At 46.6% G+C, this 24,876-nt stretch overlaps 1 protein-coding gene across 1 annotated transcript in view; it reads right to left on the minus strand.

The window, feature by feature from the left end:
• The window catches only part of WDFY4 (WDFY family member 4), a 276,626-nt gene that overhangs the window by 245,853 nt on the left and 5,897 nt on the right, over positions 1-24,876 (minus strand). The window contains exons 2-4 of the mRNA XM_081247758.1: positions 11,253-11,503; positions 2,141-2,255; positions 1,252-1,364 (exon numbers count right to left, since the gene is read on the minus strand). Of these exons, the coding sequence (XP_081103884.1) occupies positions 1,252-1,364; positions 2,141-2,255; positions 11,253-11,486 (462 nt within the window). The 5' untranslated portion in view covers positions 11,487-11,503. The remainder of the gene's footprint in view (positions 1-1,251; positions 1,365-2,140; positions 2,256-11,252; positions 11,504-24,876) is intronic.

Here is a 24,876-nt window from a genome sequence, read left to right on the forward strand (position 1 = left end):
TCCACTGCAGGTAGTGTCTGCCCCCATAATGGACATGTGGCCCTGCATGACTGCACTCAGGGTGGCTCTCCCTGTCCTCCAAACTGCACTGCCTCCCCAGAAAGCCAACTGCTTACTCTCTCACTGCTCTGGGGGCAGACTCCTCGCAGCAAAAAAAAAGGCTTTAGGTTACTTTTTACTACTCAGACTGAAAACAGTCCTTCTTCAGGGGCTGAAAAGCCCCCACCCTGTGCTCCAGGCCCCTGTCCCTGATGGTGGTCCAGGCAGTTTACATGGGAGAAAAGTCAGATGGTCCTCCCGCCGGTGAACAACTGTTTGCTGTGCTCCTCTCTCACCTCCTGGCACTGTCTCCAAATGCCTGTCTGATGCCCCTGTTCACCATTAGACAGAGGGCAGCCACCACCCCAGCCTGGTTCCCTGCTGTTCCTAGTCTGGGCACCAGGACGCTCACAGAGGGCAGCCTCGCTAGATGGAGGAACCTCTGGGCCTGCCCTGCACAGGGCCTCGGCCACTGCTGCTGCTGGCCACAGCTCCCAGGGACTGCTTCTGCCTGAGAGGACACCAGTCATCGGCAAACCACTCAAGGTCCCTGCTTCATGGTGGGAGGCCGTGACTGCAACCAGGATGGGGCCTGGGTGGTAAGGGAAGGAGGAGCGGTCGCTTTCGTCTCTGGGGAGGCCCGGGGCAGGTGCCTACAGGCCTTGCTCCTTTAGTCTGAATTTAGCAGGAGGTAGTAAAGAGCAGTGGCTCAGAGCACAGAGTCAGACAGACTACAGCTACATATCAGGGGCGAACCTGATTTCTTGCCACCAGTGCAGCATCACTGTAATCTGACTCGTAGGGTTTGGGGAGGATTCATTAGTACAATGCATGGGATGCGCCCAGCCTCACCCTGACACACAGGAAATACAGTCCATACACATCCGTCATTGTTGATCCTCACACTAACCCTAGAATGGAGGCATTATTATCCCCAATTTTAGAATTAACAACACAACAGAGATGCAAAGAGGCCAGATTATTTGCTCAAGGTTACACACAGCTTGTCAACTGAAAAGGCAGGATGTGAATATGAATTTCAGACTCTGAAGTCCACGTTCTATATCCGAGGGGAGGTAGGGAAGGAAAAATGATAAATCCGTTTCATGAAAATAAAGACACCCTTGAGACATGCCACAGCCCTGAGCTGGGACGTCCCTCTGTACACAGGTGAGAAGCACCCAGGCTGGGCCACTGGGGCCTGGAACTTACCGAATCTGTCCCCGTGAGCACGTACACTGACTTCAGGAGCAGGTAGCCATCCTGCTCTGCATCCACATCTCCCTTCCACCGCAGCAACTGCCCAGCTGCTACCCGCGCTTGCTCTGGCAAGAGTGTGGGGGAGGGGAGAAAGGGTCACCAGCAGGGCAGTGTGGTGGCCTGGTCACCCAGCTTCCCTCCACGTGGGCCCCTCTCTCCATGAGATGTGCCTTAGCGTCTTTAGGGAACTTCTGCCTCTTGCCCTCGCAACAATGACACCTGCATCTGTACCAAACATTTCACACTCTGCCACATGAATCTCCTTGGAGAATAGCCTTTATCATACCACCCTCCCTGTTCAACAACCGTCAATGGCTCCCTATTGCTAAATAATAATAACAAGCTCCTCGGCAATTGGACTTGCCACAATCCAGTGTCTTTTCCCCACTTCCTGTATCACACAGCCCCTTTTGTCACAGGGATTCCTGCAATCTACACCATGCTCAAGCCATTCCTTCCCCCTGGAATTCCCTCCTGCCCTCAGTCTCATAGCCCAGCCTCTGGGGTCCAGCTCCCTGAGTGGAAGGATACAAGTCAGGACACCTGCAGCAGGAAACATGCTTGGCTTTGGTTTCTGTGTGTCTGTGTGTGTATGTATGTGTGTGTGTTTGTGTCCCTCCCAGGAGCAGCAGACTTTCCCACGTCCCTCTTCTCTTCCCTCTTTTAGCCTTTTCCTTTGTTCTCCAGGGTATTCCCTGGCAGAACCTGGCCTTCCATGCGCTTTCGAAGTCACTACTCTAACTCCTCTAGAAAGCAGAGAGGGGCTTAGCCGGAGGCCTGGGAGGGGTCTACAGAGCTGTTTCGCTTACTGTGAAGTTCTCCAGGACCTCTCTTCTCTTACCTGCAGGCTTTCCCACCAGTGCCTTCTGTATTTCTTGGGCAAGTTGGTTGGAAACATCTTCAGCCAGCCTTTGGAGACTGGGAAAGCAGATGATCCCCACGGAGTGTTCCCAGGCCTGAAGTGCAACATGCAGGATTCACTCAGAGATGTCAAAGCTACAAAGTAAGGCATCAGAATCACCTCCTTCCCTCCCTGCCAGTCCAAACCAATGGCTCAACTCGCTTTCCCAGGTGCATCCGAGGGCCACTGAATCACCTACCCTCCAGCTTCCACTGTCTCCCTACACTAGTGCCTATGAATTCTTCAACTTCCTGCTGAGCTCCAAACACCTCCAACTGGCCCCTGGATGTCTCCCCTGAACTCGTGCTCCCAAAACATCAAACACGCATAACTGAATCCACTGCCTTCCCCTCAGACCTGCTGCATCTTGCCTCAGTGAATGGCCCTACCAGGCACCCACCTGCCCTAGTGGGAAATTCCAAGAGTGATTCTCTACATCCCACATCCCTCCCCTTCCTCACCATCAATTGCTGTGTCTCACCGATTCTCCTCTTACACACTTGTCAAACCTCATGCAGATATCTTAGTTTTAGTCATGCAAGTATTTCCTTCAGATAAATTCTAAAAAGGGGAATTGCAGGATTAAAAAAGTGGGATTTTCAATTAAAAGAGTGGGTTTTTTTTCTCTTTTTAGTCATTTGGTACCTATTACTAACTTCTAACTCACTCTCCAGAAACAATTTACCAGATTAGCCTCCAAGGGCTCCATGGAAAAGGGCTGATTTCTCTCCACCCATGCCAACATTAAGCACTGTGGTGCTTTTTCATTGTAGAAGGAAAAATATCTCATTTCAATTGCAATCTTTGGATAACTAGAGTGGATGAATGCTTTTCATGCCTCTTGAATTGTCCATTTTTACTCTTAGCCTATTATCCTATTGGAGTTTTCACTATTTTCTTATTTATTTTAAAAATCTCTTTATATATAAAAATCATTAACCATTGGTCTATAGTACTATCTCGATTTTTTCAAATTTGTCATTTTATCTTTAAATTTCGTATCGTTTGGTTTTGCTGTACAGAAATCTGAAATTCCTATGAAATGAAATTTCTCAGTCCATTCCTTTGCTTTCTGGATTTAGTTCCAAGCTTAGGAAATCCTTTCCCAGTCCAAGTCATTGTCATTATTTTTAATCTCCTATTTCTTTTTAATTTCCTTAAAATCCTTTCTTATCTGTCCCTTTAATCTCTATCCCATCTGCTCATCTTTTTCCTCAGACTTTTTCCCCTTATTGTTTAGGATACTGTTTAATAGAAGTCTTTTACAGTTTGCTTGGGATGCCAGACTCTTTTCAAAATTTCCTCCCAGTTTCTGTAGTAATCCTATCCCTAGATCTGCTTTTCATGCAAGCCTTTTCCCTTTGTTCTCCCTTCTTGTCACAGGCTGAGTACAGAGTGGAGTGACTGTCCTCGGCCCCAGACTTGAGTTCCTGGCAATTCCTGATCCCAGGTTCCCACCAGGAAGGTAAGCTGCTGTGCCAATTAGTGGCCTCTATGAAATGTAATTTTGCTGGACTCCTGTCTACTGCTCCCACTCAGCAGCCATATTAAATTATGTTCCTGCCCAAAGGCCTGACCAAGTTTTTTTAAGCTGAGATCCTCCTTCTAGAAGGGGTGAGAAACACATAAAATTTCCAAAGGGAAATCATTTTCTATATGTTTCCTTGCAATAGCTACTACATTTGTTTAAAAGTAAAAACCTTTAAAACTCTTCTCTATATGAAAAGACACCATATACAAAATGAGGAGGCAAACCACAGCTTGGGAGAAAATATCTGCAATGCATATAACTGACAAAGGACTGGTATTTAGACTCCTATAAATTAATAAGAAAAAAATCTGATTTTTAAAAAATGGGCAAATGAAACAAGTAACTTATTGAAAGATAAATGGCAAATTACTAATAATCAGGAAAATGCAAACTATAACTGCAAGGAGATATTTTATACTTTCCTGGTTAGTAAAAGTGAAAAATCTGACAATATCAAATGTGGATAAAGGTGAGGAACCATGAAACCCCCATACTCTATGATGGAGTGTCACTTAGAAGACCTCGTTGAAGAAGCATTTAACGTAATCCAATAAAGTTAAAGGGGCACACATCCAAAAACCCACCAATTCCAATCTTTGGTATAGTCCCTAGAGAAATGCTGGCACGCATGCACAAGGAGACGTGAACAAGAAATATTCATGCAGTGTTATTTTTGATTGGGAAAAACAATGTTCATCAGTAGGATAATGAATGAATAATTTGTGACATATCTATATAAGGATATCTTATAGAACTGAAGAAGAAAAAGAAATAGAGCTGTATCAATATGGATAAATCCCCAAAATAGAATGTTGTAGAAAAAGCAAATTGTAACAGTATATTACAGTGTGAGTCTACAAAAACCTGTGAGACTACACATAAATTACACAATAATATTACTTATGGTTATAAAAATACACCCATATTACTGTATAATTTACATATAGTCTCACAGGTATTTTAGAATGATACTGTAATAAACTTCTTTAACTTGCTGTCTCTCTATATATCACTTCCCACAGGGCATGATAATTCAGCAGGTTGGGAGTTACCATTGGAGGAGGGTGGAAGGGGAATGAGTTCTAGAATTCATGCACAGGTGGCTTTAGTTTATCTGAAATGCTTCATTTCTTTTATCTGGGTGGTGAGTACTTGGGTATTTTGATTTGAACAAAACTTTGTATCTGAAACACTTAAAAATTTTCTGCCCTATAAACGAACATAGTCGCACCTTTCCTTTGTAAATAAAAAAGCAGTACATCAGGGCTTCCCTGGTGGCACAGTGGTTGAGAGTCCGCCTGCCGATGCAGGGGACACGAGTTCGTGCCCCGGTCTGGGAGGATCCCACATGCCGTGGAGCGGCTGGGCCCGTGAGCCATGGCTGCTGAGCCTGCGCGTCCGGAGCCTGTGCCCCGCAACGGGAGAGGCCACAACAGTGAGAGGCCCACGTACAGAAAAAAAAAAAAAAAAAAAGCAGTACATCAGAACTTAGCTAGAACTACAGAAATACTAGGTGAATGTTCAACACTATTATACATAGTAGACCTTCACCAAATATATGATAAGCAAACACATGATTATGAGACCCACAGTGTGCAGAACGATGGCCGAACGTGTTGCGGAGTGCTGGTTTTGTGCCAAATGCTGGGCCAAGCACTGACATGCATTGTTTCCACTAATCTGCATAGGGATTGGGATTATTATTATTCCCACTTTACAGAAACAGAGGCTGAGCCATAGGGTAATCCTAGAGAACCAGTTAAGCAGCAGAGTAAAGAGCTGAGTTATCTCACACATACCCAAGTAGCATGTGCATGTCTAAGAAATGTATGGCTACCACCTGGAAACCAGCTATCACCTAGAAAGGTTAGTCTCTGGAGAGATAAAGTCAGTCCTTCTGGCTGGGAATTTCAGTGGTAACATTATTTCCCTCCACAGGACTGATTTCATATCTGCTATGATATCTTCCTAACAAATTCCTGTGCCTCCTCCCTGCAGTGGCAAACCCCTCAAAGACCAATTTGCAGGCAGTTGACTCAGAGGCACCAAGATCATCTTTGAGCAGTGGGACTCCAGTAGGCATTCTGCAATAAAGCAAATCGGGCCACTGTGAGTTGAACAGTAATTGTATGCTCAGCCAGATTCTCCCAAGGCTCACACTCCTTCCTGGGACCATGATGGCTACTTCTGGAGGCCCCATTAACTCTTTCAGGCCACTGGGGTGCTGTTTGATGCACAGAGGCAATCATTTACTGAATGGTACCGTGGAGACCCCAAAGAGTTAAGGCAGCTTTTGAAAGGACCTAATTTTTTTCCCAAACTGGGATTTTCATGCTGGGAGAATATTGCTCAATATTTTAAAAAACTTTTATTTACTTATATTCTCTAAACCGCACCATCATGCCTTGTGGCTGGCCCCTCACATGGAAGAAAGAGAAAGAAAATGATGCTCTGGTCTCCAGAGCATAAGGAAGACAGAAGCTCTAGGGGAGATGGGAGAAAACCCCAGCTTTGAATGACAGAGAATTTGGTTAGTTTTCAAGTGTGACTGCAGTATTACTATTTCTTCATTGCCTCAGAGTTTGGTGGCTTGGCCTTTAACTGAACTCAAAACATTTCAGAGACTTTACATGAGTTTCCGCTGATAATGTGACACAATTGATTCTCTCCTTTGTAAACAGAAAAAAAAAAAAAGTGATGCATCAAAACTTTACTAACATAACACAAATATTCTTCCCCTGAGGAGGAAATAAACCATACTGCAGGCCCCACTCTGAAGTGGGTTAGAGTCAGGGATGGACAAGAAGGGGTATTTACCCTCACCATGCCCTCTGGATACCACACTTGGAAATAACTGTTGGTCATCCTTATTATTACATTTAATGTTACTTCTCTCTCTTCCATAGTCAGTTGGGTCCATGCTGGGTTTGTATGAGAATAATTGACCACACCCAATGGTATAAACTCTGTACCACTGGCCAGGCAGTTAGCCTAAGAATAGCTATACACACCTGTGTACATGCACATGTACACACACACACAAATACACTCATCTCCAAGTACAACTGATTTAGTGTTAATTGCAATCCCTCCACACTAGGAAATAAATGGATTCCTGTCCATGTTACCTACTGTTCTGAATATCTATTGCTGAATAACAAACTGGACCCAAATTGAGTGGCTTAAAATAACAGCAATCATTTATTTTTCTCATGGATCTGCAATTTGGGCAGGGCTCAGCAGGAACAGCTTTTCTCTGCTTCACTCAGCTGGGGCAGCGAACAAGGGCTAAGAGATCCATTTGCAACATGGCACACTCACATGCTGGCAAGTTGTGCTGACTTTCAGCAGCAAGTGCAGCTGCAAGGTCAGTGGGTTTGGTTTCTCTCCACATAGGCTTTTACTCGGGGCTGCTTGGGCTTCCTCACAACATGGAAACAGGGTTCTAAGCATGAGTATTTCAAGTGACAGAGAGAGGCTACAAGTCTCTTGAGGCCTGAGCCCAGACATGTCATTTTTGCCCTATTCAATTAGTCAAGTCATCACAAACCCATCCAGATTCAAGGGGAGGGGACATAGATGTCACCTCTTGAAGGGAGCAGTGTGAACCCATCCGCAGTATCTCTAATCTACCACATCCACAGATTCCCTTTTTTTCCCATGTAGCCCCACCCCCCAGGTTGTCTGTCCCAGACAGTGAGGAATTTTACACTAATTTCTAAGGGTGTCCTGTCTTGCTGCCTGCTTTCTCTCAAAGTACATATTCTAAGAACAACCTTCCACAACTACATCTGTAGCTCTAGTTTTCTCCATCTATTATTACCCAATATCTCTATGCAACGAGAGGACCCAAGTGGTCCCCTTTCCCCCAAAGCAAACTCAACTGAAGGCCAACAGGACCTACCCATGCTTGCTAGCAGAATGCCTTCTTCTCTTGGTGTAAGATCTTACGATAGGAAGGGTTCTAGAAAGACCAAAGCCCAAGGCTCTTGGCAGAGAAAGAGTAGCAGTCAATTGAATCCTTCCTGCAAGCACTGCTCTGCACTCTGGTTACTTCAGAGTGGTTACTCTGAAGTCATTGGCCTTGTCTGCAACATCCTGGAGTCAGCTATCCAAACAGCCCACGTGCAGGGGGTGGCATTCTTTTTGTATGAAAGGGGACATAGGTACAAGCCAGGCAAAGCCATTGCCCAGTGAGTCATGAGATAGGGAAAGAAACCAGATGTGCTCCGTTCTATGAGTCTCAGCACTGCCCGAGGGAACGCAATGGTTAACAACACGAGCCTGGGTGGACTGCCCAGGTTAAGTTCCGCTCCCCACTAACAGCTGGCTGACCTTGGCCAAGTTATGTGACATCTCTAAACCTCCCTTTCCTCATTTATAAAGCTGGGATAAAAACAAAAAACAAAAAACAAAAAAACCTGGGATAGAAATAGCACCTACTTCACAGGGTTATTATAAGGGCTTGTAAGCATGGAACAAAATGCCTGGCTTAGTTAGTTAGAGCTTGGTGAATATTACTACCTATCATCAGTGAAAGTAACCACTTGCCCTGGCTTTGACCTAGGAAAGGGAGTGATGGAGCTTGGTAGAGGAGGAGAGCCTGCAGATGCCAGTGAGAACTTCATTTCTGAGTCATCCCCTCAGGGCAGCTCCCTGCTGGGATTCCAGTGCCCTGAGACTTCTTATCACCAAGACAGCCACCAAAATGTTGAGTGGGTTTACTCCTTAACAACTGCAGTGTTTCTTCAACTTGGGAGGCAGTGGGGCTAGAAGTTACTATAGAACCAACCAAGCCCCTCTTTTGTGTTTGCCTCATAGTTGATGCAGATTTATGTATAAACGATGACAGGATAAGGGAGAAGTTCATCCCCTGCTGTGTGTTTGGAGGAATCAGACGTTAATCGGCCACATGCCATGGGAGACGGCATGACTTTTTTTTTAAGTCCTGATATTTCTAAGGGGTTCTCTGCAGACAACCTTGAGGAGTTCTGTTTTATGGGTATAAAATTCAGAACAGAGTGGTTACAAGCTTGACTTCTAACACAGGGACTTGTATTCCAATGGCTGTCCTCAGTCTTCATCTACAGCTCAGATTTTATCTGCACTACAACCCCCCAAAAACCTCCCACCTTCCCCATGTTCCTTTCTGCCACCAGCTCTTAATTAAGAAGCCTGAGGGCTGTGGTTCTGGCAGGGTTTATTAGTCAGAACTTAATAAGAACAACAGGTTTGTAAACATATAGGACTTAATAAAAGATACAGATTTTAAGAAAATGATAAACAGCCTGTAATAATCTGCCTCTATAGGGTTCATCAGAGGTGGGCTCCAGGGATCCAAAACATAGCAGATTTTATCAGCAGTTTGGGGAATCATGGTGACAGGATCTCAAACTGCACATGTGCAGTCAGTTTCCAGGAGGTTGGTGGAAAGGTGATGGGGATCATGTCTGCTTTCCATGTGCTGTGGACTTTACAATCCTCATCTGATCTCACCCTCACCTTCTCCCAGCAAATTGGTATTGATTCCACTTTACAGATGAGGAAACTGAGGCTCAGTAATATTTAGTAGCTTGCTCGAGGATGCACAGCTAATAAGCAATGGAGTTGGGACTGGAGCCCTACTGTTTGACTCTAAAGCCCATGTATTCAGCAATAGGGCTATTGTTCCTCCTGTTACCAGGAAAGGATTTGGGAAACATGGACCAATACCAAGGTTCAGTTATAATAGGAACATCTTGCTATCCACGAGGTCAGTGCCTACAGGGTCAGATAACATAAATGAGTGATATGGGTTGGGTGAAAGATATTAGGGAGTGGGGGACTAGGGTAAACTGAGAGACCAAGACCATCTTCTGTTTAAAAGAGGTGCCCCTAACCATCTCCATCCAATTATCGGTATTACAGCTACAAACATTTTCAAGAGAAATCTGAAGTCTAAGTCTCACCTGAAAAGTTTCCACTTTGAAAAAATGGCACTAATTCATTTTTAACCCCTACAAGCCAAACAGAACACATTCTGGGTGCTAGTCAGTTATCCTCTGCTCTGGACAGATGCAGGTAAAACCTCTATCTGTCTTCCTTACTTTCATAGCACCAGGCCCTAGAACAGAGTATAGGAGCTCAATAAATATTTGTACAACAAACGAATGAATTATCAAATCAACAATCTGGAGAGAGGCAAGAAAGTATCAAGCCCTGGCTCTCAGATGCAGAGTCCTTTCATCAGAGCTGGGGCTGCCCAGAGGGGTGGAAAAGATACAGTGCAATGGCTGGACCCCATATGCCTTCCCAGTGATTTGGGGAGGGGGGCGGGCAATGCTCACATTTTTCCTTTTATAAGGCAGATTTGATCTGAGAACTGGGTGAGACAAAGCTACCTCCCAGAAGCTGGGGTCATTAGAGCAGGGATGGCTGGGAAGGAGAAACCTGGCCCTCTCTCCTTAGCTAGTTCTTCTTTTCCAGTATGTTCCCCATGCCCTAGTTATCCAATCTGTGAAATGGGATGGATGGAGTATCCGAATCCGAAATATGGAGAAAAACAATGAATTCACGGACAATAAGTTACTTGGCAATTTTTTACAGAAAGGCATGCTTAAGTATTCCATGCATCCTATAAATATGATCCCAAGAAAATTCTGAGTCATCTTTGGAAATCCTTAAGTATTCCTGGTTAATAAGTGAGATGAAACATATTAACAAAGGGGTTTCCCAATAAAAACCTGCAAAGCCTCCATCTGTTCTAGTTTACTTTCAAATGTGAAAAGTATCTCATATTCTCTGTACTTTGAATGTAGGTACATGGTTTTTTACTAACAACTCAAAATCAATAGTCAAGCAAAAACTAAGTCCTCATAAAAAGATGCATTTCCAGCTCCACAATTAGACTTCAATATTTTCAGCTATAAGGCAGACCTCACTGGCAGGAGCTTTATTCCAAGACAATAAAGGAAATCCCTTGTACCCAAACTGTCACCAGCTGCCACTAGTCAGAGTGCCAGCCCAGTGGACAGGCTGAACTTCTCTTGTGTGTCTGCAACCAGGGGAGGGAGCACTGCTTTGCTGCTCCCATGGATTACACCTCAGTTTGCATTAGTGGCACAATTTATGTTCCGGCTCTCCCAGGCCCTGGTGTTGGCATTACTGGTGTTTGAGGTTACCAGCCACCCTGCCACTCACATGTCAGGACACAGATGCCTTTCTAGCTCCCGAAGGTGCAGGTTTCTCCTCTGGCTCCCAAGCTGGGATTGAAAATATCATTGTTAAACAATATCATTTTTTTAAACTAAAGAGACAATGGTACTGAAGAGCCAACTGTCCATCCTCTCCAAGCCCGTCCTCACCCTGGAGATGAGTCTTGCTTGCTACCTTTATTAAATAGCACAACACTCTCCTCTAAGCAACCAGTCAGAGACCACTTGTGATGATATTAAAACTACTGACACCAGCTTCCAGTCATCCCAGAAGTGTCCCCAGAGCGCTGTATCATCTTTCTAAAGTTTCAAAAATGAGAACACCAACCTTTAGGAATAGTGGGAGAAGATTCAACAGGCTCTTCTGATGTTCAGCTGGGCTCCTGGGGGCCAACTGCTGGTATTCCAGAAACTTCCTTTCTAGCATCTCCCAGAGGGCAGTGGGGCCAGGGGTCTGCCCTCCTGGTGGGAAATCAGGCTGAGCAACATCAGGCTGGCCCTTATTTTCAGAACCTGGATCCTCAGCTCTGTCTTCAGCCTCTGAGACCTCTTTTGCCTCCATGCCTCAGCAGAGCAGATCTGAATTCAGAACAAGAAAGAAAAATGAACAGTCCTGTCACAACACTTTCTGATGAAACTGATTGTGGGACAAGGTACCATCCTCATTCAGTCCAGTTCCTGTTGCAGATGGTTCCTCTAAGAATCTGAAACTGACTAAAATAAGGAACACTTCTGAAAAAAGAGATTCCAATTTAGATGTGACTCATATTGACAGTCTAACGTTTGCCAGGCACCATCCTGGGCTCTTTACACAGACTCTCTCACAAAAGAGATGGGTATTCCTATTTTTTCTATGTAAGTAAGGAAATTGACTGAACCGAAAGGCACCAGGGTAGTGAGACATCTAGTTGAAATGCAAGCCTTTAACACCAAAGGCTGTTTTTTGATTACCTGACACTGCTCCTCTTTAAAAAGGCTGAGTAAATAGAATAGACGTGTAAATGTCCCACCAATATTTGTAGAGGCATGTAATTCTGTATCTTCTATTTTAACTTCCTTCTACCACATGAGATGAAAAGGATGTAAGTGCTTCATTCTCAGCAACATTTGCTTCACACTCAATATTTTTAGAGGAATTTGTCCTCAAAATGACTCTTTAAACCCCCAAGTTAGCTTAGAAGAACTTCTCTGTTAGTGCGCGCAAAAGTAACTGTGTACAAGCCGGGGACCCAGGGTCAGTAGGCGTGAGGATAGGGACGTACACCATGAAACTAGCCAAAGGCTGATTTGCCAGATAGGTAACCTTGAGAAGGTACCTTTATTTGTGTCCTTGACTTTTCAATTGTCATACTCTGTAGCCATGTCAGGACTGACTCACAGAACAGCAAAGGTTTGCCTGTTGTTTTTTTGTCAGGAGTGCAAGAAACTCCCAGCAGGGACCAGAGTGTCCAGGTTCCCTGAAAGAAGCCTTCCCAGGCCACGATGTCACCACACAGGGGTCCATCCCAGCATCCTGCCAGCAACCGACAGCCACCAGTCAAGGGACAGCAAACAGACAGATGGACACGGAGGTGGGTCTCCCGGTGTTTTGCTCTGGGCTAAGCAGCTGCAGCCGGTGTGTCATGCTTTATTTTTAGCCCAAACACACACCCCTTGCAGGCTAGAATGGGAGTTAACTGAGGGTCACGTGGCCAGATGAGTCCTCCCTCTTTGGAACATTCTCACCCTTTAGGTACAAAACTCCATGAGTCCCTTGGCTCTTCTTCTATTACACATGCTTACTGCTCTCAGACTTCATTTGCAGAAGTCATTTTCTTATACAAAAGCCATGTATGTTCAGCATTGAAAATTGGGAAGAAAAAAAAATATCAGGAAGAATATCAAGGCCTATATCCAGAAAAATGACTGTTGATATTCAGGCTTTTATCTACGAATATACTGTTTAATAATATTGTTGAAGCAAACTTTTTATCTGTACTTTTGCTTTTTTTGGTTGGTTGTCTGGGACTTGGTGCGGGTTTATTTGTTTCCGTTTTGGGGTTGACCCTCAGGGACAGGTGGCGGGGTGCCTCACATTTCTCAGTCTCAGCATGGTCTCTTTCCTGACCAGGACCAGGTTCTTCTCCAGCACGGATGGTTTATTCATTCTTCCCTTGGCTCTTCATCCCCCAGTCCCGTCTTCCCCACCCCACCCAGCCCACCTGCCTGATAGCACGAGTCCTTATAAAACATGGCACAAGAACATGATTTCTGAAGGCATCATTTTAAGTTCCCCAAACGACCTTCTGCATCTTTTCCCAGCTTACTGTCTCACTCAACATTATGACCTCAGACCCAAGCACGTGGCTCTATATTTGTCAACCTCATTTCTTCTAACCGCTGCTCCGTGTTACACAGTGGGCATCACGTGCCTATTTGATTTGTTTGCTCCGCAGTAGATGGTTAGATTGCCTGAGACTTCTCAGACTGCCCTCCATCCTGTCCTGGACATTCCCACGAGACTCCCCTTATAGGGCTGCATGTGACTGGCTCTGGGTATAAACACCAGAGTGGGAGTGCTGAGTCAAGGGTGTATGTCTCTCAGTTCAACCAAGTACCATCAACTAAGATGCCTCCAGAAAGCTGGCACCAGGCCACACTCCCCCCACAGGTTCCTCTACCATCTTCTCTATACCCCTGCTTAACATCACCCTGCTTTCCTGATCAGATTGAAGTAAAGTGATCCCTCATTTTTTTTTTTTTGGCTGCGTTGGGTCTTCGTTGCTGTGTGCAGGCTTTCTCTAGTTGCAGTGAGCAGGGGCTATTCTTCGTTGTGGTGCATGGGCTTCTCATTGCAGTGGCTTCTCTTGTTGCGGAGCACGGGCTCTAGGCACGCGGGCTTCAGTAGTTGTGGCACATGAGCTCAGTAGTTGTGGCTCGCAGGCTCTAGAGTGCAGGCTCAGTAGTTGTGGCACACGAGCTTAGTTGCTCCACGGCATGTGGGATCTTCCCGGACCAGGGCTCAAACCCGTGTCCCCTGCATTGGCAGGCTGATTCTTAACCACTGCACCACCAGGGAAGTCCTGATCCCTCATTTTAATTTGCTTCTCTCTCACTTACTAATGAGTCTGAGCATCTCTTTATATGACTCATAGCCTTTTGGATTTCCTCTTCTGAAAAATGATTGCTCATAACCTTTGCTTATTTGTCCTTGCCTATCTTTTTCCTGTTGCTTTGAGAGAATACGTTTTAGAAACTGATCCCTTGTTGCCTTTAAAAATCGCTAATATCTTCTCTCAATCCATTTTTTTCCTCATAAATTAGTTCATAACTTTTTTTTATGTCACAGAAAAGTATTGTGACTATTTCCCATGTTGTTAAAGATCCTCCACATCTTCATGTTTAATGGTGTGTGGTGGCTGGAGAACCATGTTGATCCTTTATTTAACTAATCCCCTACATTTAGGCATTTAAGTCATTTCCAATGCTTCACTACTATAAACAACACTGTGATGATAGGCCTCATGTCTAAGCCTTTCCATATATTCATGATTAAATACCAGATTGCAATACATTCCTAAAAGGAAATAGCTTGGTCTAAAGAGAGGTAAAAATGTTAGGCTCTGGACACATATTTCCAAACAGCTTCTCCCAAAACACCTCATCAATGTACAGTCTTCTTATCAAGCATGTACCAGAGTCCACACTTCCTTAGTTACCATTTTTTAATTCTTTCTGATTTAATGGGTAAAAAGCAATGGCATCTAACAGGCACATGAGAAGATGCTCACCATCGCTAATCATCATGGAAATGCAAATCAAATCCACAAATGAGATATCACCTCACACCTGTCAGAATGGCTATCATCAAAAAGAACACAAATAACAAATGTTGGCCTGGATGTGGAGAAAAGTGAACCCTCGTAGACTGTTGGTGGAAATGTAAATTGCTGCAGCCACTGTGGAAAACAGTATGGAGGTTTCTCAAAAAACTAAAAATAGAACTACCTATGACCCAGCAATTCCACTCCTGGGTATATATCAAAAAAAAAAAACCCACTAATTCGAAAAGATACATGCACCCCAATGTTCATAGCAGCATCATTTACAGTTGCCAAGATATGGAAGCAACCTAAGTGTCCATCAACAGATGAATGGATAAAGAAGATATATATATATACACAATGGAATACTACTCAGCCATAAATAAAGAATGAAATTTTGGCATTTGCAGCAACATGGATGGACTTAGAGGTAATTGTGCTGAGTGAAGTAAGTCAGACAGAAAAAGACAAATCCTGTATAATATTACTTATATGTAGAATCTAAAAAATAAAACAAATTAGTGAATATAACAAAAAAGAAGCAGACTCACAGATACAGAGAACAAACTAGTGGTTACCAGTGGGGACAGGAAGGAGGGAAGGGCAATATAGGGGTAGGAGAGTAAGAGATACAAACTATTAGGTATAAAATAAGCTACAAGGATATATTGTACAACACGGGAAAAATAGCCAATATTTTGTAAAAACTATAAATGGAGTATGACCTTTAAAAATTGTGAATCACTCTATTGTACACCTGAAACTTATATAATTAAAAAAATTTTTTAATTAGAAAAAAAAACAATGGCATCTTTGTTGTATCTCACTACGTATTTTGTTGGATGTGTTTCTGTCTGTCTGCTGCTCAGTGTCCTTCCAGACTCCCCACAACAGCTTTCTGGTTTCAGATAGGTGCCACATGTTCTCATTTCAAAAGTTTACTGTAGAAGATCTCAGCTATTCCCCGGCATTAATTACCCCTGAGAGCCACATATCCACTAAATGTTAGCTCTGTGCAAGAAGACCACTGCACCTTTATCAGGGGTTGGCACAGAGTAGATGCTCAATAAACTGTTACCATATACATGAATAAGTGAATGAATGAACCTCTATACTGATGGCACCCATATCTCTCGCTGTATATCGCCCAGACTCCTCTTCTAAACAAGTTCTTTTTCTACTTGGATTCTCCCCAGACTCTGAAAGTCATTATGTCTCAGTCAGACCGACATTCCCATCATCAACAGAGCCAGCCCAAGTCCAGCACAGACATCCCAACACACAGGATGGTGGCTGGAGCCAAGCTAAGCTTGTTTCTATTACATAAAAGTCATTTTGGGGCTATACCAGCAGGTGCTACTAACCGATTCATTCAATAAAATGAATCAGAGGGCCTGCTAACACACCACGTTTCTAGGATAAGCAGGTGAGAAGACAAAGTGAGTGTTGGGTCACAAGACGCGAAAATGTGTTCCTAGGGAACACAGCTGGACACTCGGGAAATATCAGAGCCCCTCAGATCTCCTCTGAAGTTAAGAAGCCATGTTTACTGAAGTGAGACACTTGAATCATGTTCCCTTGAAAAGACAGATTTTTGAAAAACAAGAATTTCTAACAAAATGGGATCCGTGAATCCCGTGGAGAAGTTGTATGACTCAGATGTCAAGCTGTGGCCATCCCCTCTCCTGTCCTTCTGTAGGCCTGCTTCGGTTTTGTTTGTAAAAGGAAGGACATGGGGAGTAGCCTCTCAGGGCTGCATAAAGAATGGCAAGAAGAAACCATTCTAATTCACTTGTTATCAAAAGTGTCTTCTTGTAAACAGGTGCAGGCACCAGCACAGACTCTGGAGCCAGGCTGTTCCAGTTTGAATCCAATGGGCTTAGACCAAGTGACAAAACCTGTCCCAGCCTCAGTGTCCTCATTTGTGAAATGGGCTAATAATGGGACCCCTCAGGGAATAAAGTCAGTGCTCTGGGACGGCATTTATTGGAGTCTCCTTTGTACAGGCATTTACCTGCATCCCTTCACTTAATCTTCCTCCCATCCAGCAATGTCAAATCTATCAGCCCTTGTCTGCAGATGGTACTAAGGCTCGGAGCAGAGAAATGACCTGCCCAAGGTCCCATTGTGAGTCGGTAGCCAAAGCAGAGTCTACTCTGGGTCTGTAGACAGCACTGCACACCGGAGGCTGAACTCAAAAAAGGGCTTGCTTGGGGCCCAGGGAAGAGGGAGGGGCTTGGCCAGGTACCACACTAAAAGTGTTTTGGATAAGTAGAAGTTTGCGGAGGGGTGAAGGGAAAGATGGCCTTGGCAGGATGAGAGGTCTGGAGGCTGCTTGGGGTTCCAGGGGTCTCCAGGGAAAGACAAGGCCCTGCTCTGTGCCTGCAAGCTGTTTCCCAGTTTGGGTCAGGTTCAGGGCATGTGGCTCGTAGCCCAGTTTAGTCATGGCTCCTCCGCATGCCCAACCAGGCCGACTAGAGGCCCTGCCTTTCTGCAGCCTGGACACAGCAGCGAGAGACAGGCAGCTGTGCAGGTACCTGCCCACTCACTCAGCCCCCAGGCGGAGGGGAGCTGCAGGCCAGAATGGGAGTTACAGGACTGGAGTCCCAGCTTGGCTGCTGTACTGCCTTAACCAAGTTACTTCCCCTCTCTGAGTCTAAATTTCTTCTCATTGAAATGGCCCTGGTGATCTCAGTTCCACCCTCTGGGCTTTACACACTGACCACAGAAGAGATGCGGGCCAGTGAGTCAGTGTAGAATGGCTGGAGAGGTGTCTGAGTGGACTGAGAGCCTGTGGGTTGTGTGTGGTGAGGGGTGCGGGCCAGGTGCTCCCCTGTCTGAGCACTGTGCGCTGGGAGCCAGATGACAAGTCTGCAGTGACCTGAGAGGGGGCATTCCCTATGACCTCTGGGACACCGGGGCTGGAAGTGGCCATGCGGGCCCCCGGGGTTGGGGGTCACTGCCCATCCTCTCTCCCAACCCACCTATCCTGCACAGATCCATAGCATCATCCGAACTCTGCTTTGTAATATCTCAGAAGCAAAACATCCAGGCCATCCTGCTCACAGCTGCTGCACTGGAGGGCAACATCTGGAGCCTGAAGAATCAGCTGGGTTACTGATGTTTGGGCGCTAAACCCACATCTGATTGACTGTCTCATCCCTGACTTCCTGTGGGGTGATTTGCCAATGGGTAAAAGTCTCAGGATATGAGATGTGATTTAGCAGCCCTTGGGGCTAAGATGCAAGGAAGCTATTCTGGAGGAAACGGAGCAAGAAGTTGTGTGGAGCCACCCTCCAACGGGGCAGGTCAGAGGAAACCTGGGACTCAGTGCATTCTGTGGGGAAGCTCAGACCTAGTGACAAAGAGTTGCTATGATAAAATTCAAGATTGAAGTCCCCCCTTTTTCTTGTCTGCGTATAGGACTGTCACCCTTTCTGGATTGTACACACCCAGCGCAGAGGCATACCTATTTGCCATCTGTATCACAGGCATGGTCCCCAGGCCCAGGAGCTGGGGGAGCCTCTAAACCAGATGATACAGAACAGAACAGCAACTTCCCATGTATGGCTGTAAATGACCTGTTTTCCTTTCCATTCAAAAGTCAGTTCCTCACCGTATGTCAGCAGATCCAAATGCTCTTGCTCCTGTGTCAGTTCTCTCAGAAAAAAATAACCGATCTTCTTCCAAAAACATGTGCAAGGTGGGGCTCGGCTTGCTTCCTTCTTCCCCACCATTACACATTAACAAGAGAGCTTACAAGTTAAAAGTTAAAAAAAAGCAAGTGTAAAGGGGGAGGGGTGGGTGGAAGTTGCAATAATGTGGATGCTCTGTTCACTCCACAGCCTACTGTAGTTAATCAGAAGCACTGAGGCGGACAAGAACATTAGCATTAGAGAAATGTAGATTAAAGCCACACTGAGATGCCAGGACACACCTATTAGAATGTCTTTTAAAAACAAACAAAATCCATAAGTGCGAATAAGGATGCATAGCAACCACACTGTCACTCTCGCTGCTGTGAATGCAAGTGGTACGGCCACTTTGGAGGACAGTTTGGCAATTTCTGAGGAAGTTAAACATATACCCAACCATTACCTTTCTGGGTATTTACCCTAGAGAAGTAAAAACTTAATGTTCATATAAAAACCTATACATGAATGTTAGATCTATTCATAGCTGCCAAAACCTGGAAACAACCCAAATATTTGTCAAGGGGTGAATGAATAAACAAATAGGTATCTCCATACACTGGGATGCTTCTCTGCAGTAAAAAGGAACACACTACTGACCCACAGCAACCCGGATGGGTCTCGAAGCCCTTATGCCGAGTGACAGGAGCCAATCTCAAAAGGCTACGTACTGCCTTACCACATTTACACGACATTCTGGAAAAGGCAAAATTATAGGGACAGAAAATAGATTGGTGGTTGCCAGGGATTTCAGGTAGGAGGATGGCTCCAAAGGGCAAAAGGGTGGTAGAAATGTTCTATATCTTGACCGTGGTGGTGGTCACACAACTGTGTACCTGTGTCCAAAGGGCACACTAAGAAGGGTAGAATATTCTGTCTGTAAATCACATGTCAATCAACCTGACATAAAAACAAACAAACATACTGAGGTGGAAAGAGCACCAATAGAGAAGCTAGAGGCTAAGGGTTTAGTCCCTTCACCTGTTTCTATCCAGCACAAAAGGGTTACACCCACACGTTTAATTGTATAATAACTCCACTTGCTGAAAGCTTACTTTACTATGGCTCTGCATCCTGATTTCTGTATCATCTCACCTTATCTTCACACAACGCCTCATGAGGGCGCAAACAAACAGGGGCAGTATTTTACAGGTGCTGAAAGCTAGGCTCGGAGAGGGTCAGTCACTTCCCCAGGTGGCCACAATGCACGTTCTGTCTCTGACTGCAAAGCCAACGTGCTCCTCCTTAAGCTCCCCCCCCTCCTTCCTCAGAATGTCACTGGTTGGGGCCAGGATCAAATCTCCTGTGAACAGAAGCCACACTCAGATAGGGGCTCACTTGGAGGCCCTCCCAGGCCTCAGTCTCCATGTTGGTCAAGGGTGGAGGCTGCACCCCAAGTTCCCATCCACTTTTCCATCCAATTAAAAATAGTACACAGTTGACCCTTGAATAACGTGGGGAAAATCCCCGTGTAACTTATAGTCGGCCCTCCATATCCATGGTTCAGCATCGTGGATCCAACTAACCATAGGTGGTGTAGTATTTACACTGAAAAAATCCACATATAAGTGGACCCACACAGTTCAAACCCAGGTTTTTCAAGCATCGACTGTATTTATTAAATGATCATTTGGTCAAATTGGCTGAAATAATAGACAAGATGGCTCAATTATAAAAAGTAAAAGGATACCCCTCACAAAAGAGTCAAAAAATGCTTGTATACCCATGTTTATAAGCATGATTATTTACAATAGCAAAAAGGTGGAAACGACCCTTGCTGTCTGCGGAGGGGCAAGAAGAGAAACAGCAGAGCTTGTGTTAGAACCGCAGGAGGAGCTTTCTGCAGCCTGGGCATGCCCACTGGGTCTGCGTCTCGCTCCTGAACAGCCGATGCACAGGAGAGACCTCTGCCCCACTTCTGAGCTTAGCAGCATGACAATGCTAGAAAAAGCCTGGCAGAGCCCTCCACCAGCCAGCCTTTCCCACGTAGTTTGAATTCCACCCTCATTGCTTGAGTGGCTCCATGCAGCAGGCACACGTTAGCCTGCACCTTCTTAGGAGCACATGGCACAGGAGTAGCCGTACTTGGGGTTGTGGATAAAAGATGCACCCTCCTATCTGCCTCTGCATCTGAGAATACATTGAAGAAAAAGTGGGCGTGAAACTGTGGACGATGGGTCCCAAGACAAAGAAGTCGTCAGTAACATGCCGGTATGAAGCGTCCCCCTGCCTCCCCTGCTCCTTCTGCTGGGGCTACTGCTCAAAGGGGGTTTCACTAACATCCCAACTTGATCTGCACAAACCAGACTAAAGAGCTAGATGAGGACCCTGAACAGCACCAAACTCAGTGAGAGCAGACAGACTCTCCAGACAGGGGAGGGCTGAGTGCAGGCATGATGAGAAATCACACTCTAGCCGAGTCACGTAGGCTGACACAGTTAGACGTGGGGCTCTAGATAATGAGGAAATCTTGAAAGTCTGGAAAAGAAGAACAATGTGATAAGCACAGATCTAGAAAGGTTATTCCTGGCTGGCATAAGCCAGGCCTAGAACAGGGAAAGACAAAAAGAGAGACAAGCTGGGGGCCTGACACACACCCCACATGTAGGTGACGGGCACTCCAGTCAGAAGGATCACCTTGGAAACAAGGAGGCAAAGGGACCTCTGAGGTAATCCAGAGAGATGAAGAATCCACCTGATGAGTTTAGAAATAGAGCCATCATCACCAGCCCTGGCTGCACACCTTGGTCCCCAGAGATTACCACTTAATTGGTCTGGGTGGGCCCCAAGCAGGCGTGTTTTCTACAAGGTCCCAGGTGATGCCTATGTGTCCCCAGGAGAGGTGGGGGCCTGGGAAGATGTTGGAAGTCCCCGGAAGGGTGCCTTGCTAAAGAATCCCAGAGTGTGCAATGCCTAGAGAACTGAGGCCCAGAGAGGTGGGTGGCTCATCCAGCGTCACAGTGCTGGTTAGGGAGAGAGTGAGGGACTAACTTTAGGTCTCTCCTGCTTCCCAGGAAACCCTGTTGTCTGAAGGCCAGACAGCAGGCCCTGGGTTTACTGTGAGCTGGGCAGGTCCGAAGAGTGCCAAGCTCACCAGCAGGCCAGCTCAGCGCATCAGGAAATGGGCCCTATGAGTCTAGGATGTGTGGCAGCCTCTGGCCTTGATTCCATAGTAAGATAACACCACAGCCCTGAGCCTAGACTACTTGGCTAGACCTGTCTCAACCTCTCCCCACCCAGGGCAGGCTGACCCCAGAGCAGCATCAGACAGATCTGATTCAAATCCTAGCTCTCTTTCTAACCTGCAGTCTTATTGACTTAGGCTCTCAGAGCCTCAGTGTCTGCAGCTGTAAAATGGGAATAAAATCTTCCTCGTAAAGTTGTGGGAAGAATTAAGCATGTGAATGTATGTGAGGCCATGTCCAGGGCCTCACAGTGGCACCTTGAGCCATCATACATGCCCCACCCCACCCTACCCCATTGTGCATATTGCTGCCTCGAGGCTCTTGAAATCTGCCTGCACTTCCTGAGGGAATGTAAGCCTACAAGGCCCTCTGTGGATGTGTTCTGGAGTCCTTGACTTCTCTTCTGCATCACCTCCCTGCTGGCCTGTTCACTGAGTCTGTCCAATATCGAGTTTTTTCACAAGGAGCTGGCTTGAAAGGACAATAGGACACTGAGTGGACCAAATTGAGGCCTTAAGAGGTGTGGGCCCAGGAGTGCATGGAGACAGGACTGGAAGTGAGGATTTGGTCATCTCAAATATAAAGAGTAGAAACCAGGAGCAGGAATGCTGTCCCCAGGAGCGAGGCTCCAGGGTGAAAACAAGAGCATGTGCAGCGGGACACCGCAGGAGGGGCAGGTGGGAAAACAGCAGCTCTGCAGACAATGGCTGGGAGGGCGGAGGGGTGAGCAGAGCCAGAGGTGCCCTGAGAGCCTTGACACCCAGCTCTAGGGCAAGGACCAGCGATCACCTTGGTGCAGTCCCACGCCCCTCCAGTTAGCAAGTGACACCACCTCTTACATCAGCCAAGGGCTCAGAGTGCCCACAGGCAGAGAACAGCAGAGGCCAGGGACCTACATCCTGCCTCAAATGACTCAAGAGGAAAAGGAGGCAGCTCAGGTTGTTTCCAGAAGTTTAGGAATTCCCCTGAAGACTAAGATGGGGACTTGACTGGCAGGAACCAGGCAGGTGGGGCAACACCTCCCACGGCCCTCCTCACTTCCTTTTTCTGATTTCAGTCCGTGCACTCCTGGCTAGCACACACCTCTGTGGTTTTTGCAACAGCAACAAAATATAGGAACTCACGGTGTTCTGGGGAAGGGACCCAGTTTTATATCTCGGTATGTGTACCGACTTCCACATTGCCAAAAATGGCCAGGGAGCAGTTCCCCTGACCAGACCCTCAAAGCTTAGCTGCAACTGAGCTACCACTGTCACACAAAGACATGGGCTGGTGACAGCACAGGTAACATGCAGCCCAGCTCCCATAATCAGGAGCCTCCCAGCGAGGGAGTTAATCCATGGCTTGGCCTCCACTGGAACACAAAGAAACGATTCCTAAGTAAGAATGGTCATAATGGAATGAGCATCACTAACAGGCCATCGGTATTCTCTAATCTTAGAAAACTTGTAACTTAGGTATTATTATGCCCATTATACAGATGGGGAAAGCAAGACTCAGAGAAATTGAGATTCAGAGAAAATAGGTAACTTATCTGAAATCAAACTGCTGATAAGTGTCAGAATCAAGGTCAGATGCAGACTTTTCTGACTCCAAAGCCCCCCACCCCCTTTTACCACTCCAGGCTGGCTTGACACAGTGGTCAACAGTGGTAAAAAACAGACCTCAGGGGCACCTCAGGTACTATCTGGAAACTCTTACTGCCAGCAGCTCTACAGGGGTTCCCTGGCTGGCCTTGCAGAGTTGTTGCTGACCCCTGGCTGTGAGATGTTTAGCACAAGGCCTGCCATGGCCCCCTCACATTTCAGGCAAGCAGGCCCAGGGCAGGACCCTGTGGTTTCGCCATCCCCCCGGGAAAGAGCTGCTCTCTGGGAGCCACGGGGTCCAGGGTTCATTAACCCCGGCACAAGGTGGGCACTAGCTGGCCAGTCACTCCTGGGCTGACACCAGCAGCACACCCAGCATGAATCACTCACCCTCCAGGCTAGCCACCAGAGCTGCGGCTTTACTCAGCTTTCTCTGTGTTGTGGCCATTTGATTATTAAACATGTAAGGAGCAGAATTGCCCCTGATCCACACCCTGGACTTGAGGAAACAGACACAGTGGGGTAGGTGCTGGGCATGGAGGTGCCTGGCTGTGGGGCACAGAGAAGGCTCATGGCCCAGCCCAGAAAGGGGAGTGGTGGTCTGGAAGGGCTTCTCAGAAAAGACTGCACCCAGGATGGGCACTGGGGGATGAGGAGGAGGTGTCCCCAAAGCAAAGCAGACAAACACTCCAGGTAGCATGTGTGTTCAGAGACAAAGGTGGGGTTCAAGGTTGGAGCACAGGGAGCAGGGATGGGGTGAGGATGTGTACTGGGAAAGGACCATGAATGCCAGTAATGGACATGGCCCTCATCCCATGCAGTGTCCTGGGAGTCCCTGTGGGGCTCTCAGCAGGGAGTGTCACAGATGGCATACAGAGACCCTCTGGTAGATGCTGAGCCTGCCCAGAGGGCCCAGCCCCTGCCCTCAGGTACTCACAGCCTGCAGGGGACAGGAGGCAGGAAAAAGGATGCTGTAATACAATGCCTGAAATACAACCTTTGGAGCAGGAATCCAGCACTAAGGGGGCAGAGGGAAGGAGCTGGTTTTTGGGGATGAGGTGGGGTGGGGTGGGGTGAGGGTGGGAGATAGTACGAGAGGGTTCACAGAAGCAGGAACTTTGGAGAGGGAGCCTGAGGGGAGGTGAAGAAAGATTGTGGATGGGCTAGAGAGAATTGCTCCAGGGGGAAGGGCATGCAAAGGGACGAGGGAGGTGAGGCTGAACCACAGATGGTTTTGTGCCACTGTGAGGGATGCAGTGTGGAAGTAGGGTGGAGAGTGTGGGCAGAGGCTAGGTCTCTGTATGAAGGTCTCCAGATGCTGAGATTCCCCCATCCTATTCCTCACCCTCCAAATTCCTGGGAGGAGTGAAATCTCTGCGGGCTCACTGTAGGTTTCAACATCATTCACTCCTGATATGCTCTGACCACTCTATGACACAATTTCTTCATGTGTGCATATCTTTTTTCATCTTTGACCGTATAACTCTTTATATATTGTGTATATCTTTTAAAAATCTGATATTGGGGGTCTTCCCTGGTGGCGCAGTGGTTGAGAGTCCGCCTGCCGATGCAGGGGTCACGGGTTCGTGCCCCGGTCCGGGAGGATCCCACATGACACGGAGCGGCTGGGCCTGTGAGCCATGGCCACTGGGCCTGCGCATCCAGAGCCTGTGCTCCGCAACGGGA

Source organism: Mesoplodon bidens (genome assembly GCF_964165515.1).
Source record: "Mesoplodon bidens genome assembly, chromosome: 1".
Taxonomy (NCBI): domain Eukaryota; kingdom Metazoa; phylum Chordata; class Mammalia; order Artiodactyla; family Ziphiidae; genus Mesoplodon; species Mesoplodon bidens.